Here is an 18,229-nt window from a genome sequence, read left to right as displayed (position 1 = left end):
TATGCGATTATTTTTTCAAGGTCCTCTTCTCATGTATTTTTCAACAAACACAAGCAATAAATCAGTCGTGAACCTCGTGAGGTAGCAACAGTAGCGAGGCCCGTTCTGCACAGTACCTGACGTTGCGCAGCATCTTCCTTTTTAAAGCCAAAATAATTCCACACAACTGACGTGCCGCCCCTCTGTGGTACCAAACTTCCAGCCGTGCACTCTTCTGACGAGCCTGAGGCCATTGTGCAACAGGTTCAAGCGCAGCGTTGACTTCTTTCCCTGCCGGCTCGGCTTCGCTCGCAAGTCACGTGACCAGATCACGTGACCAGTCAAATCGCAGCCTGTGCGGCAAATGCAATTAATCGTTCAGCCCTGATGTGAAGGCAGAGAAATGTGAATTTCATACTGAGATTGTATCCTTCCTAGGTTTTATCATAGCTCCCGGTCGGATCCAGATGGACCCGGCCAAGCTCGGTGCGGTGGCTAAGTAGCCTACGCCAGACAACCGCAAGGGGGTGCAACGTTTTCTGGGCTTTGCTAGCTTCTACAGGCGCTTCATCAGAAATTTCAGCGCCATTGCCTCTCCCCTGCATGTTCTCACGTCCCCTCAGGTGCCTTTTGTGTGGTCTCATCAGGCCGAGGAGGCTTTCTGTCATCTCAAGGAGAAGTTCACCTCAGCCCCCATCCTCATTGTCCCCGACCCAACTCGTCAGTTCGTGGTAGAGGTTGATGCCTCAAATGAAGGGGTGGGGGCTGTCTTGTCGCAGCGGTCCAAAGAAGACAACAGACTCCATCCCTGCGCCTTTCTCTCCAAGGAACTCTCCTCTGCAGAGCGGAACTACGACGTGGGGAACCGTGAGTTGTTGGCGGTAAAAATGGCTCTGGAGGAATGGAGACATTGGTTGGAGGGGGCTCAGCTCCCTTTTTTAGTGTGGACCGACCACAAGAATCTCGAGTACATTAGGAAGGCTAAAAGACTCAATTCTCGCCAATCAAGATGGTCTCTGTTTTAACCGTTTTAACTTCACTCTGTCTTACAGGCCAGGGTCCCAAAATGCCAAGCCGGATGCCCTGTCCCGTTTGTTTGACCCCGAGCCGGTTGCCAAGGAGCCTGAATCCATCCTGCCACTGAACCGTGTGGTAGGGGCGGTGACTTGGCAAATAGAATCTGAGGTGAAGCGAGCTAATGGTGAGAGCCCGGTACCTAGTGGTTGTCTGCCAAACCGTCTGTTTGTGCCTGTTACTGTACGTCCACAGGTCATCCATTGGGCTCACTCCTCACTGCTCACCTGCCATCCTGGGGTCAAGAGGACCACATTCTCTATCAAGCAACGTTTTTGGTGGAGATCCATGGAGCGTGAGGTTCGGGAGTATGTGGAGGCCTGTCCTGTCTGCGCCCGCAACAAGACATCCTCCAGGGCGCAGATGGGGTTGCTCCAGCCGCTCCCGGTACCCAGCCGGCCCTGGTCTGAGATATCTGTGGATTTCGTCACTGGGCTCCCGATGTCAGAAGGTAACACCACTGTACTCACGGTGGTGGACCGTTTCTCTAAGATGACTCATTATATTGCCTTGCCCAAGCCGGCAGAGATCATGATGACTCATGTGTTCCGTATCCATGGTTTCCCCAAAGATACTGTTTCAGACCGGGGTCCGCAGTTCATCTCGCGCTTCTGGAGGGAGTTCTGCAACCTCATCGGGGCATCGGTGAGCCTGTCATCCGGGTACCATCCGGAGTCTAATGGCCAGACCGAACGCCTTAATCAGGAATTAGAAACTGGGCTCTGCTGCCTCATCTCCCAGAACCCTTCCTCCTGGAGCAGGCTTCTCACATGGGTAGAGTACGCCCACAACACGCTCCCCACAGACGCTACTGGGTTAACTCCTTTCCAGGCTGCCTATGGGTATCAACCTCCTACCTTCCCGGACCTCGAGAAGGAAGTCACAGTCCCGTCTGCCCACGCCCTGGTTCGGCGCTGTCACCGGATCTGGTCCGCCACCCGCAGGGCCCTTCTGTGGAGCAGGGAACGCATGAAGGTGGCGGCAGATCGGAAGCGTCGGCCAGCTCCGGGGTACAGGCCCGGCCAGAGGGTCTGGCTCTCTACCAGGGACCTGCCCCTGCATGTAGTGTCACGGAAATTGGCACCTAGGTTCGTAGGCCCATTCCCAGTGACCAAAGTAATTAATCCTGTCTCGGTCCGCCTTCGTCTCTGAAGGTTCATCCCACTTTCCATGTGGGACGACTGAAGCCGGTAAAGGAAAGCCCTATGATTCCCGCAGCCAAACCCCCTCCACCCCCCCGTATGCTCGACGGCGGCCTGGTCTATACGGTCAAGCGCCTGTTATCGGTACGGAACCGAGGCAAAGGGAGACAGATCCTGGTCGACTGGGAAGGTTATGGACCAGAGGAACGCTCCTGGGTCCCATCAAGATTTGTAGAGGATCAAACTCTCATTGATGACTTTTTTCACCAGCACCCTCCGGTCCCTGGGCCGTCAGGAGTCGGCCCTAGCAGGGGGAGTACTGTCATATCTCGGAAATGATGTTTATTGAAGTGTTTTAGTCTTGTGACTTTTCCCTTTATTTTTGAATGAACCTTCCCTCTCGTTTCAGAATCCCTCTCCACCTGTTCCCCATTACCTGGAGTATTTATTGTCCTCGTCGTCCTGTGCCAGTTCGTGTTTGTTCATGGTGAATTTCTACCGGTGTCATTAAGCCACGAATACGCCTCAGAGCTTCGAGCCACGTCGTGATTTAGTTGCTTTTGTTACTTTAGCCTAAAGAAATGGTAGTTCTTTGCAAATAATAACACCAGTTGTTTCTGAGACCAGGTGATAAATTGAAGAAGGTGTAGTTTGATTGCTAACTCGAAGAATTGATGTTTTATGCCTAAACCTGAAGAAGTGGTATACGGTGACCTTTAAGTGGTTTGCCGCTTTCTGTTTTTACTGAGCTGTGTTGTTTATCATCAAGCATAGAGGAGGTGTTCAGACCTCAGTGGTAATGAGGTCAGACTGTTGTCATCCTGTGAGTCAACGCGTTTAAAAGAAGTAGAGGGAGAGCTTCATCTCTTCACAAAGCAGTCACTGTGGGGCTTCAGCTGCCTGCAGGTCAGTGTAAGGAATCTCACTCTGTCAGAAACTGCTCTGTCTCTTCTATCCTCTACTTTTACTTTACTTCAAGTAACTGGGTGTGTTTGTGAATCTGTGTGTTTGTAATAATTCATGTGTTTGCAGGCCGGATACTTTTTGTGTGTTGACGCAGTGAGTCTGGAATATTGTGTTCACTGTTTAAACGTTTCCGATGACCATGGTGAACTCTACTCTTGTTTCATATTTTACACTCAGTGCCTACTTTGAAACAGGGACTTTCAAACCTTTGTATTTCCTGATGATTCTGGCTTTGTATGTCTGTATTATAGGAGCCAATGTGTTGCTGATTGTGGTGATCTGTGTGAACAGGAGCTTACATGAACCTATGTACCTGTTTCTGTGCAGCCTGTTTGTAAATGAACTGTATGGTAGTACAGGGTTGTTTCCATTCCTTCTGTCTCAGATCCTCTCTGACATTCACACTGTTTCTGCTCCGCTCTGCTTCCTGCAGGTCTTCTCTGTGTACACTTATGGAAATATAGAGTTTTATAATTTAGCCGTCATGTCTTATGACCGATATCTGGCTATCTGTTATCCTCTGCAATACAACACACGTATGACTTCTAACAAGGCTGCCGTGTTTATTGCTCTAACGTGGATTTTCCCCGTTCTCAATGTAGTTATCATGATATCTCTGAGTGCCTCTCTGCAGCTGTGTGGGAACATCATCAGCAAAGTGTACTGTGATAACTACTCCATTGTTAAGCTGGCCTGCTCTGACACTACAGTCAATAATGTGTATGGACTTGTTTATACGTTTTCTATTATAGTTGCTCTTATAGTTGTAATGTTTTTCTCCTACATCAGGATCCTCAGAGTGTGTTTCTCTGGCTCCAAACAGACGAGACAGAAAGCTTTCAGTACCTGCACACCTCACCTGGCTGCTCTGCTTAACTTCTCCTTCGGGGCTTTTTTTGAAATAACACAGAGCAGGTTTGATATGAGCAGTGTTCCCAACTTGTTGCGTATTTTTTTATCTCTGTACTTCATCACTTTCCCACCGCTCTTCAACCCTTTAATATATGGACTGAATTTAACAAAAATCCGCATCATCTGTAAAAGTCTTCTCTTTGGGAAAGTGTAAGGTGCTAATGTCATGTATTTCATTCCCTGAGCATCAATAACACCTGGAGAAACTGGTGCTGGAACGATAGCATGCGTGTGTAATGTGTTTAGTGAATGTAAGAGTTATCACTTTAACGTTCAAATCCTGAAATGACAAATTGTGACGTTTGGGATTTGTTAGAAGAAATGTCGTTTGGAGAATAAACCGTATATGTTCTTTGGCTCAAACACATAAATAATAAAACCATTAATAACTGCTTTAAGTATAGCACACACACAACATGTTACCCCTTCATTTCACCCATCCCAGTACTAGGAGCATTGGGCAGCTTTTGGTGGGGTGGGGTGGGGGGTTGCTCAAGAGCACCATGGCAGTGACCAGGAGGAGAACTGGCATCTCTCTGGTCTGACAGGGGACATGGACCGGCGACCCCTCGGTTCACAGACCGAGTCCCTACCCTATGACATATATTACACAGATACACATCGGAAAGTATTCCTATTTTTAGAGATGGCTTTTTGAGGAATCTCCACTCAGAACTGTCTGTGAATAAATATAAATAAAGTTCACCCTTTATGGTTTGAGGAATAGTGAGCAGGATTTTAAAATGAATATTAGAAATATCAATCAAAACAAAAGAGGGTGTAAAGATTTCACAGAGTGGTGTGAGCGCCCTCTGGTGGACAACTGACATATGATTATTCCACATCATTATTAATGAACTGCATTTATTTACTTAAATTGTATTTGAATAAGTGTTTGAAAAGAAGTATCTTTGATGTCTCGGTTATTACCCTTTAGAATGTATTTATGATTCCTATATTTTATCTCCCCAATTATTCCTATTTTTCTGCCATTTAGTAAACAGCATGAAGGATACATTTAAAAACTAGACAGACTATAATATCACTATATGTGAGAAAATCTAGAGTAAAAGTAGAAGTACTCAGATCCTGAGTAAAAGTAGAAGTACTCAGATCCTGAGTAAAAGTAGAAGTACTCAGATCTTGTACTTGAGTAAAAGTAGAAGTACTCGAATCTAGAGTAAAAGTAGAAGTACTCAGATCTAGAGTAAAAGTAGAAGTACTCAGATCTAGAGTAAAAGTAGAAGTACTCAGATCCTGAGTAAAAGTAGAAGTACTCAGATCTAGAGTAAAAGTAGAAGTACTCAGATCTAGAGTAAAAGTAGAAGTACTCAGATCTGAGTAAAAGTAGAAGTACTCAGATCTAGAGTAAAAGTAGAAGTACTCAGATCCTGAGTAAAAGTAGAAGTACTCAGATCTAGAGTAAAAGTAGAAGTACTCAGATCCTGAGTAAAAGTAGAAGTACTCTGATCTTGAGTAAAAGTAGAAGTACTCAGATTCTGAGTAAAAGTAGAAGTACTCAAATTTAGAGTAAAAGTAGAAGTACTCAGATCCTGAGTAAAAGTAGAAGTAATCAGATCTAGAGTAAAAGTAGAAGTACTCAGATCCTGAGTAAAAGTACTCAAATCTAGAGTAAAAGTAGAAGTACTCAGATCCTGAGTAAAAGTAGAAGTACTCAGATCTAGAGTAAAAGTAGAAGTACTCAGATCTAGAGTAAAAGTAGAAGTACTCAGATCTAGAGTAAAAGTAGAAGTACTCAGATCTAGAGTAAAAGTAGAAGTTCTCAGATCCTGAGTAAAAGTAGAAGTACTCAGATCCTGAGTAAAAGTAGAAGTACTCAGATCTAGAGTAAAAGTAGAAGTACTCAGATCTAGAGTAAAAGTAGAAGTACTCAGATCTAGAGTAAAAGTAGAAGTACTCAGATCTAGAGTAAAAGTAGAAGTTCTCAGATCCTGAGTAAAAGTAGAAGTACTCAGATCTAGAGTAAAAGTAGAAGTACTCAGATCTAGAGTAAAAGTAGAAGTACTCAGATCTAGAGTAAAAGTAGAAGTACTCAGATCCTGAGTAAAAGTACTCAAATCTAGAGTAAAAGTAGAAGTACTCAGATCCTGAGTAAAAGTAGAAGTACTCAGATCCTGAGTAAAAGTAGAAGTACTCAGATCTAGAGTAAAAGTAGAAGTACTCAGATCCTGAGTAAAAGTAGAAGTACTCTGATCTTGAGTAAAAGTAGAAGTACTCAGATTCTGAGTAAAAGTAGAAGTACTCAAATTTAGAGTAAAAGTAGAAGTACTCAGATCCTGAGTAAAAGTAGAAGTAATCAGATCTACAGTAAAAGTAGAAGTACTCAGATCCTGAGTAAAAGTACTCAAATCTAGAGTAAAAGTAGAAGTACTCAGATCCTGAGTAAAAGTAGAAGTACTCAGATCTAGAGTAAAAGTAGAAGTACTCAGATCTAGAGTAAAAGTAGAAGTACTCAGATCTAGAGTAAAAGTAGAAGTACTCAGATCTAGAGTAAAAGTAGAAGTTCTCAGATCCTGAGTAAAAGTAGAAGTACTCAGATCCTGAGTAAAAGTAGAAGTACTCAGATCTAGAGTAAAAGTAGAAGTACTCAGATCTAGAGTAAAAGTAGAAGTACTCAGATCTAGAGTAAAAGTAGAAGTACTCAGATCCTGAGTAAAAGTACTCAAATCTAGAGTAAAAGTAGAAGTACTCAAATTTAGAGTAAAAGTAGAAGTTCTCAGATCCTGAGTAAAAGTAGAAGTAATCAGATCTAGAGTAAAAGTAGAAGTACTCAGATCCTGAGTAAAAGTACTCAAATCTAGAGTAAAAGTAGAAGTACTCAGATCCTGAGTAAAAGTAGAAGTACTCAGATCTAGAGTAAAAGTAGAAGTACTCAGATCTAGAGTAAAAGTAGAAGTACTCAGATCTAGAGTAAAAGTAGAAGTTCTCAGATCCTGAGTAAAAGTAGAAGTACTCAGATCCTGAGTAAAAGTAGAAGTACTCAGATCTAGAGTAAAAGTAGAAGTACTCAGATCTAGAGTAAAAGTAGAAGTACTCAGATCTAGAGTAAAAGTAGAAGTACTCAGATCCTGAGTAAAAGTACTCAAATCTAGAGTAAAAGTAGAAGTACTCAGATCCTGAGTAAAAGTAGAAGTACTCAGATCCTGAGTAAAAGTAGAAGTACTCAGATCTAGAGTAAAAGTAGAAGTACTCAGATCTAGAGTAAAAGTAGAAGTACTCAGATCTAGAGTAAAAGTAGAAGTACTCAGATCCTGAGTAAAAGTAGAAGTACTCAAATCTAGAGTAAAAGTAGAAGTACTCAGATCCTGAGTAAAAGTAGAAGTACTCAGATCCTGAGTAAAAGTAGAAGTACTCAGATCTAGAGTAAAAGTAGAAGTACTCAGATCTAGAGTAAAAGTAGAAGTACTCAGATCCTGAGTAAAAGTAGAAGTACTCAGATCTTGTACTTGAGTAAAAGAAGAAGTACTCTGATCTAGAGTAAAAGTAGAAGTACTCTGATCTAGAGTAAAAGTATAAGTACTCGGATCTAGAGTAAAAGTAGAAGTACTCGGATCTAGAGTAAAAGTAGAAGTACTCGGATCTAGAGTAAAAGTAGAAGTACTCAGATCCTGAATAAAAGTAGAAGTACTCAGATCTAGAGTAAAAGTAGAAGTACTCAGATCTAGAGTAAAAGTAGAAGTACTCAGATCCTGAGTAAAAGTAGAAGTACTCAGATCCTGAGTAAAAGTAGAAGTACTCAGATCCTGAGTAAAAGTAGAAGTACTCAGATCTAGAGTAAAAGTAGAAGTACTCAGATCTAGAGTAAAAGTAGAAGTACTCAGATCTAGAGTAAAAGTAGAAGTACTCAGATCTACAGTAAAAGTAGAAGTACTCAGATCCTGAGTAAAAGTAGAAGTACTCAGATCTAGAGTAAAAGTAGAAGTACTCAGATCTAGAGTAAAAGTAGAAGTACTCAGATCTAGAGTAAAAGTAGAAGTACTCAGATCCTGAGTAAAAGTACTCAAATCTAGAGTAAAAGTAGAAGTACTCAGATCCTGAGTAAAAGTAGAAGTACTCAGATCCTGAGTAAAAGTAGAAGTACTCAGATCTAGAGTAAAAGTAGAAGTACTCAGATCTAGAGTAAAAGTAGAAGTACTCAGATCCTGAGTAAAAGTAGAAGTACTCAAATCTAGAGTAAAAGTAGAAGTACTCAGATCCTGAGTAAAAGTAGAAGTACTCAGATCTAGAGTAAAAGTAGAAGTACTCAGATCTAGAGTAAAAGTAGAAGTACTCAGATCCTGAGTAAAAGTAGAAGTACTCAGATCTAGAGTAAAAGTAGAAGTACTCAGATCCTGAGTAAAAGTAGAAGTACTCAGATCTAGAGTAAAAGTAGAAGTACTCAGATCTAGAGTAAAAGTAGAAGTACTCAAATCTAGAGTAAAAGTAGAAGTACTCAGATCCTGAGTAAAAGTAGAAGTACTCAGATCTAGAGTAAAAGTAGAAGTACTCAGATCCTGAGTAAAAGTAGAAGTACTCAGATCTAGAGTAAAAGTAGAAGTACTCAGATCTAGAGTAAAATTAGAAGTATTCAGATCTAGAGTTAAAGTAGAAGTACTCAGATCTAGAGTAAAAGTAGAAGTACTCAGATCTAGAGTAAAAGTAGAAGTACTCAGATCCTGAGTAAAAATAGAAGTACTCAGATCTAGAGTAAAAGTAGAAGTACTCAGATCTAGAGTAAAAGCAGAAGTACTCAGATCTAGAGTAGAAGTACTCAGATCTAGAGTAAAAGTAGAAGTACTCAGATCTAGAGTAAAAGTAGAAGTACTCAGATCCTGAGTAAAAGTAGAAGTACTCAGATCCTCAGTAAAAATAGAAGTACTCGGATCTAGAGTAAAAGTAGAAGTACTCAGATCTTGTACTTGAGTAAAAGTAGAAGTACTCAAATCTAGAGTAAAAGTAGAAGTACTCAAATCTAGAGTAAAAGTAGAAGTACTCAGATCTAGAGTAAAAGTAGAAGTACTCAGATCAAGAGTAAAAGTAGAAGTACTCAGATCCTGAGTAAAAGTAGAAGTACTCAGATCTAGAGTAAAAGTAGAAGTACTCAAATCTAGAGTAAAAGTAGAAGTACTCAGATCTAGAGTAAAAGTAGAAGTACTCAGATCAAGAGTAAAAGTAGAAGTACTCAGATCCTGAGTAAAAGTAGAAGTACTCAAATCTAGAGTAAAAGTAGAAGTACTCAGATCTAGAGTAAAAGTAGAAGTACTCAGATCTTGTACTTGAGTAAAAGTAGAAGTTCTCAGATCTAGAGTAAAAGTAGAAGTACTCAGATCTAGAGTAAAAGTAGAAGTACTCAGATCTAGAGTAAAAGTAGAAGTACTCAGATCTAGAGTAAAAGTAGAAGTACTCAGATCTTGTACTTGAGTAAAAGTAGAAGTTCTCAGATCTAGAGTAAAAGTAGAAGTACTCAGATCTAGAGTAAAAGTAGAAGTACTCAGATCTAGAGTAAAAGTAGAAATACTGAAATCTAGAGTAAAAGTAGAAGTACTCAGATCCTGAGTAAAAGTAGAAGTACTCAAATCTAGAGTAAAAGTAGAAGTAATCAGATCTAGAGTAAAAGTAGAAGTACTCAGATCCTGAGTAAAAGTACTCAAATCTAGAGTAAAAGTAGAAGTACTCAGATCCTGAGTAAAAGTAGAAGTACTCAGATCCTCAGTAAAAATAGAAGTACTCGGATCTAGAGTAAAAGTAGAAGTACTCAGATCTTGTACTTGAGTAAAAGTAGAAGTACTCAAATCTAGAGTAAAAGTAGAAGTACTCAAATCTAGAGTAAAAGTAGAAGTACTCAGATCTAGAGTAAAAGTAGAAGTACTCAGATCAAGAGTAAAAGAAGAAGTACTCAGATCTTGTACTTGAGTAAAAGTAGAAGTACTCAGATCTAGAGTAAAAGTAGAAGTACTCAAATCTAGAGTAAAAGTAGAAGTACTCAGATCTAGAGTAAAAGTAGAAGTACTCAGATCAAGAGTAAAAGTAGAAGTACTCAGATCCTGAGTAAAAGTAGAAGTACTCAAATCTAGAGTAAAAGTAGAAGTACTCAGATCTAGAGTAAAAGTAGAAGTACTCAGGTCTTGTACTTGAGTAAAAGTAGAAGTACTCAGATCTTGTTCTTGAGTAAAAGTAGAAGTACTCAGATCTTGTACTTGAGTAAAAGTAGAAGTACTCAGATCTAGAGTAAAAGTAGAAGTACTCAGATCTAGAGTAAAAGTAGAAGTACTCAGATCTAGAGTAAAAGTAGAAATACTGAAATCTAGAGTAAAAGTAGAAGTACTCAGATCCTGAGTAAAAGTAGAAGTACTCAAATCTAGAGTAAAAGTAGAAGTACTGAAATCTAGAGTAAAAGTAGAAGTACTCAGATCCAGAGTAAAAGTAGAAGTACTCAGATCTTGAGTAAAAGTAGAAGTACTCAGATCCTGAGTAAAAGTAGAAGTACTCAGATCTTGTACTTGAGTAAAGTAGAAGTACTCAGATCTTGTACTTGAGTAAAGTAGAAGTACTCAGATCTTGTACTTGAGTAAAGTAGAAGTACTCAGATCAGAATAATTTGATCAATCAATTCAATTCAAGATTTACAGAGACAGATTTACAGGGGGGGCTAACACACAGGGGGGCTAACACACAGGGGGGGCTAACACACAGGGGGGGTTAACACACAGGGGGGTTAACACACAGGGGGGGCTAACACACAGGGGGGGCTGCCACACAGGGGGGGCTAACACACAGGGGGGTTAACACACAGGGGGGGCTATAGTCAGTGATGTAATATGTGGGGGGTCTCCCGGGGGCCATGCTGGTTATAGAGTCTGACCTCTGCAGGAAGGAAGGACCTGCGGTATCTCTCCCTGAGACACCGCGGGGGCAGCAGTCTGTCCCTGAAGGAGCTGCACAGTGCAGACAGGGGGTCCTGGAGGGGGGGACACATTGTCCAGCAGGGAGGACAGCTTGGCTGCCATTCTCCTGTCTCCTACCACCTCCACAGGGTCCAGAGGACTCCCCAGGACAGAGCTGTCCTTCCTTATCAGTCGGTTCAGTCTCTTCCTGTCAGCAGCTGAGATGCTGCAGCCCCAGCAGGCCACACCATAGGATGGCTGATGCCCTCACAGAGTCAAAGAAGTTTTAGTAGTTCAGATGAACACCCAGGTCCTTGTAGGATTCCACAATCTCCATGTCCACTCCCTGGATGTTCACTGGTGTGGGGGGGGGGGGGGGGTTGTTGGCGCAGTCTGAAATCCACCACCAGCTCCTTGGTCTTCCCTGCTTTGAGCTGGAGGTGGTTCCTCCGGCACCAGAGGATGAGGTTCTGCGTCAGATCCCTGTACTCCCTGTCGTCCTCGTTGGAGATGAGGCCGGCGATGGCCGAGTCGTCAGAGAACTTCTGCAGGAGACAGGTTGGCGTGTTGTGGGGGGAGTCTGCAGTGTAGAGGGTGAGGAGAAATGCTGCCAGCACCGTCCCCTGGGGGGCCTCCGTACTGCAGATGGTGGTGTCTGATTGACACTCCCTGGTCCTCATGTACTGTGGACGGTCGGTGAGTTAGTCCAGGATCCAGGAGGTGAGGTGGTGATCCCCCCCCCCCCCCCCCCCCCCGAGAGCAGCAGCTTGTCTCCCAGGAGCAGGGGCTGGATGGTGTTGAAGGCACTGGAGAAATCAAAGATCCTCACAGGGCCCCCAGCCTTCTCCAGGTGGGAGAGGGACCTCAGCAGCAGGTAGATGACAGCGTCATCCACCCCGATGTCAGGCTGGTAGGCAAACTGCAGCGGGTCCATCGATGGTCTCACAAGGGGCTGAAGGTGTCCAAGGACCAGCCTCTCCAGGGTCTTCATCAGCTGCGATGTCAGCGCTACCGGCCGGTAGCTGTTGAATTCCTTGGGTCGGACCAAGTCCACACAGGACGTCTTCACAGTAGTGGCACCCTCCCTTGCTTCAGGCTCAGGTTGAACAGAAACTCCACAATCCCACACAGCTGGTCTGCGCAGGATTTCAGGAGCCTCGAGCTGATGCCGTCTGGACCCGCTGCCTTCCGCGCCTTACACCTCTGCAGCTCCCTCCTCACCTGGTTGGTTGTGAGGGACAAGGTGCCGTCTGCGGGTGGGGGGGTTGTGTGGGGGAGAAGAAACGGGCATGTGTGAAAAATATCTGTGAGCCGATGGTCGGGGGCTGGGTGGAGGTGGGAGAGGGGACAGGGCCATTTCCAGGCAGTGGGGACAATGGGGGGTGCAGCAGGGGGGAATGTGTCGGGGGAGGGGGGGCCTGACTGATCAAACCTATTGAAGAAAATGTTCAAGTTGTTTACCCACTGATGGTCCCCCCGGACCCGGGAGTCTGGCCCTGTGTAGCCAAATCTGCCAAGCAACTAAAGGTATTAAATAAATGTAGTGGAGTAAAAGTACACCATTGACCTCTGAGTTTAAGTGGGGTTTTTTGAAAATCTAACAAATGAGTTCAAGAAATAAATCAAACAGAGTAAACGTAAAGCACTCCTTGAATAAAGTCCATTAATTAACTTAATAAGCAAATACGTGTTTGTTTCTCTGTGGAAATGTTGAGTGAGACTGCAGGAGATCTCGTTAGCGAGAGGCGACAATTACTCCCAGAATCCTCTCTGAGGACTCTGCCGTGAAGACAGGCGATGTCCCACCGGGCCAGATAATTATATTTACCCTCTGATTTAATGAGCCAATAAAGAAGCAACAACAAAACAATCTGAAAAAGCTAAACTGCAACAAATGTGTTATACGCACTATAAAAGAGTGCACTATAAAAGAGTGCACTATAAAAGAGTGCACTCTTTTATAGTGCACTATAAAAGAGTGCACTATAAAAGAGTGCACTAAAATCTTTGGGATGATTATCTGAAAAGTGTGTTGAACATTTCAATAAGATTTATGAAAAATATCCTTAAAACATTTTGAAAAGATAAAAAAAATACGGACAAAGAAGTGAGAAATACTTCTTCAGATGTGGAAATGTCCGAAATATGGTAAAGCTTAAAATCACCAAAATATGTTTTCAGAAATGCCATAAAAATAAGTAACAATTGGCTCAAAAATTCAGAACAAATCTTCTAAAAAGTCTGAATATCTGCAAAAAATTAAGTGAAGATTTAAAAAAAGAAAAATGGAAAAAATCCCTGAAAGTTATTTATGCAATTTGGGAACTTTTCCAAAAAGATTTCCATGAATTCTGGGAATTGATGGCTTCATTTCTTATTGGGTTGAGCTATGAGAACTCAGAAAATCGTTTTTAAAAATGATGCTAAATTTGTGTGAGAAATATTAGTGAAATGTTTTAGAAATAAAGAAAAAAAGCTCGTTACTTTTTTCTTTTTTACAAAAAAATAAGGTAACGTCTTTTAATTAAATTGGGTAAAAACTGAAAATGTATCACAGAAGAGGTAAAAATGGTCCGAAAAAATATGAAAACTGTCCATGCTGTTATTTAGTATTGCACAGTGGTTCCAGCAGCTGTTCTATATTATTTCTACTATAAAAGACTAATCAAAGTTGTTTTTGTATAAAGACTGAATGATTTGAGCTGGTTAATTGGAGATAGATCTCCTCTAATTGGAGATAGATCTCCTCTAATTGGCTCTGGGACGTTTTAATTGGTTCAAGCAGGCCCGCAAATGCAGCAGCTCTCTGCTGCATTTGTGTTCAGTCCCCTGTGGGATGTTTGGACTTCGTTTATAAAACGCAGCGGGACCGGACCGAGTTCTTCCAGACGAGCCAACGACCAAACAGGTAGGAGCGCTTTATTTAATCCCTTCCTTTTGATAAATGCTGTCGACTCAAACTGTGTTCAGGATCCGAGCGGTCGTTTTATAATGAGAAAAAGTCACAATTAGTTACGGTAACGGGATCTTGGTGTGTTTTAGTTCTGAATTGAAACTAGTAAAGGTAGAATTACGTACTCTCCATCATGCTGCTGTTAAATGGCTTTCCTTTTTTTACTTCAACTTGAGGTTCGCTTTGTTCCTGAATTAAAAGGAGCTTCTGATTCTTACGATCTGAATTAAAAGGAGCTTTTAATGCTTTCAAATGTTCTCTACTAACTCACGACCCTTTATTCTTATTTAATTTAGCCGCCGATTTTTATATTATCCCGTGGGTTTCATTTTACAAGGTGTGTTTCAAAAATGTCCTTAAAATTTGTGAAAAAGTTAATAATAATAACAACAATAACAACAACAATAACAACAACTATGATATTATGTGAAAACTACACATTGAGAAACAGATTTGAACATTATTTCTGTCTTCAGAGGGTTTCATTTTATTTCTTATTGTTGGCCTGTTTATTCCCCTGATTGTGTTTGGTCTGAAGCCCTACGCCCGTCCCAAACCCTGAGACCCTCAGGGGCTGTTGGTCCTTCCAGGGTCCAGGCCCAAACCCAAAGGGAACAGAGCCTCTGGTGTCGGAGCTCCTGGACTCTGGAACGACCCGAGGAGTTCAGAGCTGCAACATCCGTCTAACTCACTCTCACTGTTTTAGAATTGCTTTAGATTATACTACTTTTAGTCTGGTTTATTTTGAGTTATTCTCACTGTATTTATTTCAGTTTTCTTATTTGCTATGTGTTATTCTCCGTGTATCCTGCAGGACTGTAAAACCCGTCGCTCTGCAGAGTTTTGTGTTAAACCTGTTTTCTGGTTCTCCTCAGAGACACAGACACAGGGTTTATGGCAGGCTGAGAGGTGAGTCAACACCTGTTTCAATTACCCTGCAGGTAGATCGTCCCAGTAATCAAAACCAATGGGATGATCTTTTTTGGAGGAACACTCCACAGTTCAGGGTTAATGCTGCTCTCGTCACATGTCAGTGATACGGTATCTTCCGACCCGTGATACAGGACTTTGCTTTTATTTGTTAACATGTGCAGCCTTTACTAACTGTCTTCACTCTATGTCTGACTATACCATACGTTTTTAAAAACTTCTTGACATACTATACCACAACGTTTTTGAGATTCCTGCAGATGGGAGATGGATAAGATATATCTATCTCTTTTTATGCACTGATTTGGATTATTAATGGAGCAAATTGTCAGGAAACCCCCTCCCCGCACGATTAAGAGCTGAGTATCTACCGTGTGTTTCAGGTTGATTGGGTGCCATGTACGAGGGGTCACTGGGCGGGAACTCGTCTCATAGCAGCTTCCTGTTCGGAGGCTTCCCGGCGCTGCAGGACCACTGGCGTCTGCTGGCGCTGGCGCTGACCGCCTGCTACGTGACGCTTCTGATGGGAAACTCTGCGCTGCTGTACGTGATAGGCAGCGTGGCGAGCCTGCACAGCCCCATGTACCTGCTGATCGGCTCGCTGTGCGCCGTGGACGTCCTGGTGGGGACGACCATCATCCCCACCACATTACTCAGCCTGCTGTTCGGCTGGGACCGCATCTCTCTGACGGGCTGTCTGACGCAGATGTTCTTCACCCACTTCCTGTCCTCGCTGGAGTCCACGCTGCTGCTGGCGATGGCGCTGGACCGCTACGTGGCCATCTGCCTGCCCCTGCGCTACAAAAAGATCATGAACACCTCAGTGTTCGCCAAGCTGCTGCTGTTCGCGTTGTTGCGCAGCGGCTCCGTCATGGTGACGCTGGTGGGGTTGGCTGGGTCGCTGTGGTTCTGCAGCTCCAACACCATCCGGCACTGTTACTGCGACCACATGGCACTGGTCAGCCTGGCGTGCGGCGACACCGAGAGGAACCGGGTGGCCGGCCTCGCCGTCATCATCTGCTTCGTGGGCGTGGACACCCCGGTCATTTTCTTCTCCTACGTGAAGATCCTGAGCGTCGTCCTGCGGGCGTCGGTGTCCGGCGAGGAGCGCTGGAAGGCGTTCCACACCTGCGGGACGCACCTGATGGTGATGATCTGCTTCTACCTGGTCGGCAGCGTCTCCTTCCTGTCACCCAGCCTCGACATCCCCACTGACGCCCACACCTTCATGGGCCTAATGTACATCCTGCTGCCGGCCACCGTAAACCCCATCATCTATGGAGTTCGCACCAAGGAGATCCGGAACGGCTTTCTGAAGATCTTTAAGGTCAGAGCGAAGAAACACATGTCGGTGAAGGTGTGTCCGGCCGGGAAGGGAAAAACTTCCACCTCAATGTAAATTTCTGATGGACCGGCATGTTGGTCTGACTGGAGAAATTAGGTTGAGTAAACTTTGGGAGTGAGGTCAATGGTTTTCTGAATGTGTTTTTGGTTTTAGCCTGAATAAGGTCTGTCGTTAACGCCAGCCGGAGAGACTTTAATTCCACCAAACGACTTCAGAAGTCACAAGGTGGTTTTAATACGTGGAGATTGTCCTGCGAGTTAAACATTTAAGAAATGTTGAGATCACTTTCTGCAACAATCCGAAATCACAGGGAGAAATCCCATTGGACCAGGGAATGATGCCTTCAGGGACCAACACTCTTTAACAGCCAAATTAAAAATGAAGTTCTGAATTTTCATGTCTTCTTTGTGCTTGCTTTTGACCTCCGGGTATTAAACAGTAGGACTATTTTTGCTTTTGCGACAAAATGGAAATTGTAATTATGTTAATCTGTCGAGATAAATAAAAATATGAGTTAAAATTCCTCTTTCCTCAAAACAGAAAGACAGTTATTTGCAGTCTTCAGCTCTAATCTGCAGGTTTATTATCAATGTTTATAAAATCAAAGATATAAAAAAATGTTCAGGCTTTTTTAGACCTACCCTACTAAAACTAAATCAAGTCTTTTATCTTTGTAAGGATTCTGGCACCCATTTTCCACTTAACCAGTTTGGAGCCGGTGTCCGATTGCAAACCAGTTCATTCTGAAAACTGGTTAACATATTAGCAACCTGAAAAATGCTGGGCAAGAACCAGGATCCGAATACATCAGAGGATTACGTCGGAGATTAACCTGAGCAAAGACTAGACTAGAGCGCACCCACACACTTGAGGCAGCGCGAAATCTGTAGGGACTTGGATTGGGAACTGGAAGGACCCCGGTTCAAGACCCCGAAAGACCAAGTGCTTCTGAGTCCCTGAGCAAGGCAACTTCCCTACACTGCTCCCCGGGCTCATGATGGCAGCCCACTGCTCCCAACACTGGGATGGTTTTTTAGTGGAAAAGGCGTATTTAACATTTGGGATTCAAGAAAAGTTGAAACAGAGCTGAAAATAAAACATTGGTTGGTTATTTTTGCAAATTTAATGAAGAAATGTTACATATTAACTTTAGGCTGTAGAAACAAGGATCAGACTATAAAAGATAAACACTGCATCCATTGTAATTTGATCTTTCACATCTGAAGGTAAAGAAACGTCAAGGCGTGTTTGAAGTCGTGGTGACAGAGATTTCTTTATGTTCAGATTTTATCAGCAATATATCGGTTTTTTGACCCTTTCAGAAATAAAAGCCAATTCAAATAATGAGAACTAATGTGTTGGTATTTTCATTTTGTAATTTCAATCTTTATCCTGTGGCTCATGAGTTAAAGAGAGGCCATTTTCTCCACAGACTTCTTTTTTACAACTTCAAACTTGTCGAGTTTTTATGGTGGCCGACAGGTGCAAACGCGCTACAACATCCCAAAAAGTGCGGCAGCTTCAGAGAGGATGCAGATATAGAAACACAAATCAGAACTCATGCAGGAACATCTGCAGCAGCTCTTCAACACATGCAGCATCTAGAGAACATTCAGCAGAGGAAACATGAGCAGTTTACTAAAAGCTGCAGAAACCAAACGCTGCAAGAAGCTCCAACACAACGGAGACCAGGGGACACTAAAGAGAGACGCACACAGCTGGAGACCAGGGGACACTAAAGAGAGACGCACACAGCTGGAGACCAGGGGACACTAAAGAGAGACGCACACAGCTGGAGACCAGGGGACACTAAAGAGAGACGCACACAGCTGGAGACCAGGGGACACTAAAGAGAGACGCACACAGCTGGAGACCAGGGGACACTAAAGAGAGACGCACACAGCTGGAGACCAGGGGACGTTGGTGTTGGAGCTTCTTGCAGCGTTTGGTTTCTGCAGCTTTTAGTAAACTGCTCATGTTTCCTCTGCTGAATGTTCTCTAGATGCTGCATGTGTTGAAGAGCTGCTGCAGATGTTTCTGCAGG

At 43.0% G+C, this 18,229-nt stretch overlaps 2 protein-coding genes across 2 annotated transcripts; both read left to right on the top strand.

Moving 5' to 3' along the window:
• The first annotated feature begins 3,294 nt into the window (after positions 1-3,294).
• LOC134879934 (olfactory receptor 10J4-like) lies at positions 3,295-4,227 on the top strand. The gene has a single exon (XM_063906522.1). It carries the CDS (start codon positions 3,295-3,297, stop codon positions 4,225-4,227), a length of 933 nt encoding a protein of 310 aa, XP_063762592.1.
• An 11,010-nt stretch (positions 4,228-15,237) lies between these two features.
• Positions 15,238-16,701, top strand: LOC134879928 (olfactory receptor 52L1-like). The gene has a single exon (XM_063906515.1). The coding sequence runs from the start codon at positions 15,238-15,240 to the stop codon at positions 16,237-16,239; it is 1,002 nt and encodes a 333-aa protein (XP_063762585.1). The 3' UTR covers positions 16,240-16,701.
• The last annotated feature ends 1,528 nt before the right edge of the window (positions 16,702-18,229 follow it).

This window comes from Eleginops maclovinus, chromosome 18 (genome assembly GCF_036324505.1).
Source record: "Eleginops maclovinus isolate JMC-PN-2008 ecotype Puerto Natales chromosome 18, JC_Emac_rtc_rv5, whole genome shotgun sequence".
NCBI lineage: Eukaryota > Metazoa > Chordata > Actinopteri > Perciformes > Eleginopidae > Eleginops > Eleginops maclovinus.
Note: the sequence above shows the minus strand (reverse complement) of the source record. Positions and strands in the feature narration are given on the sequence as shown.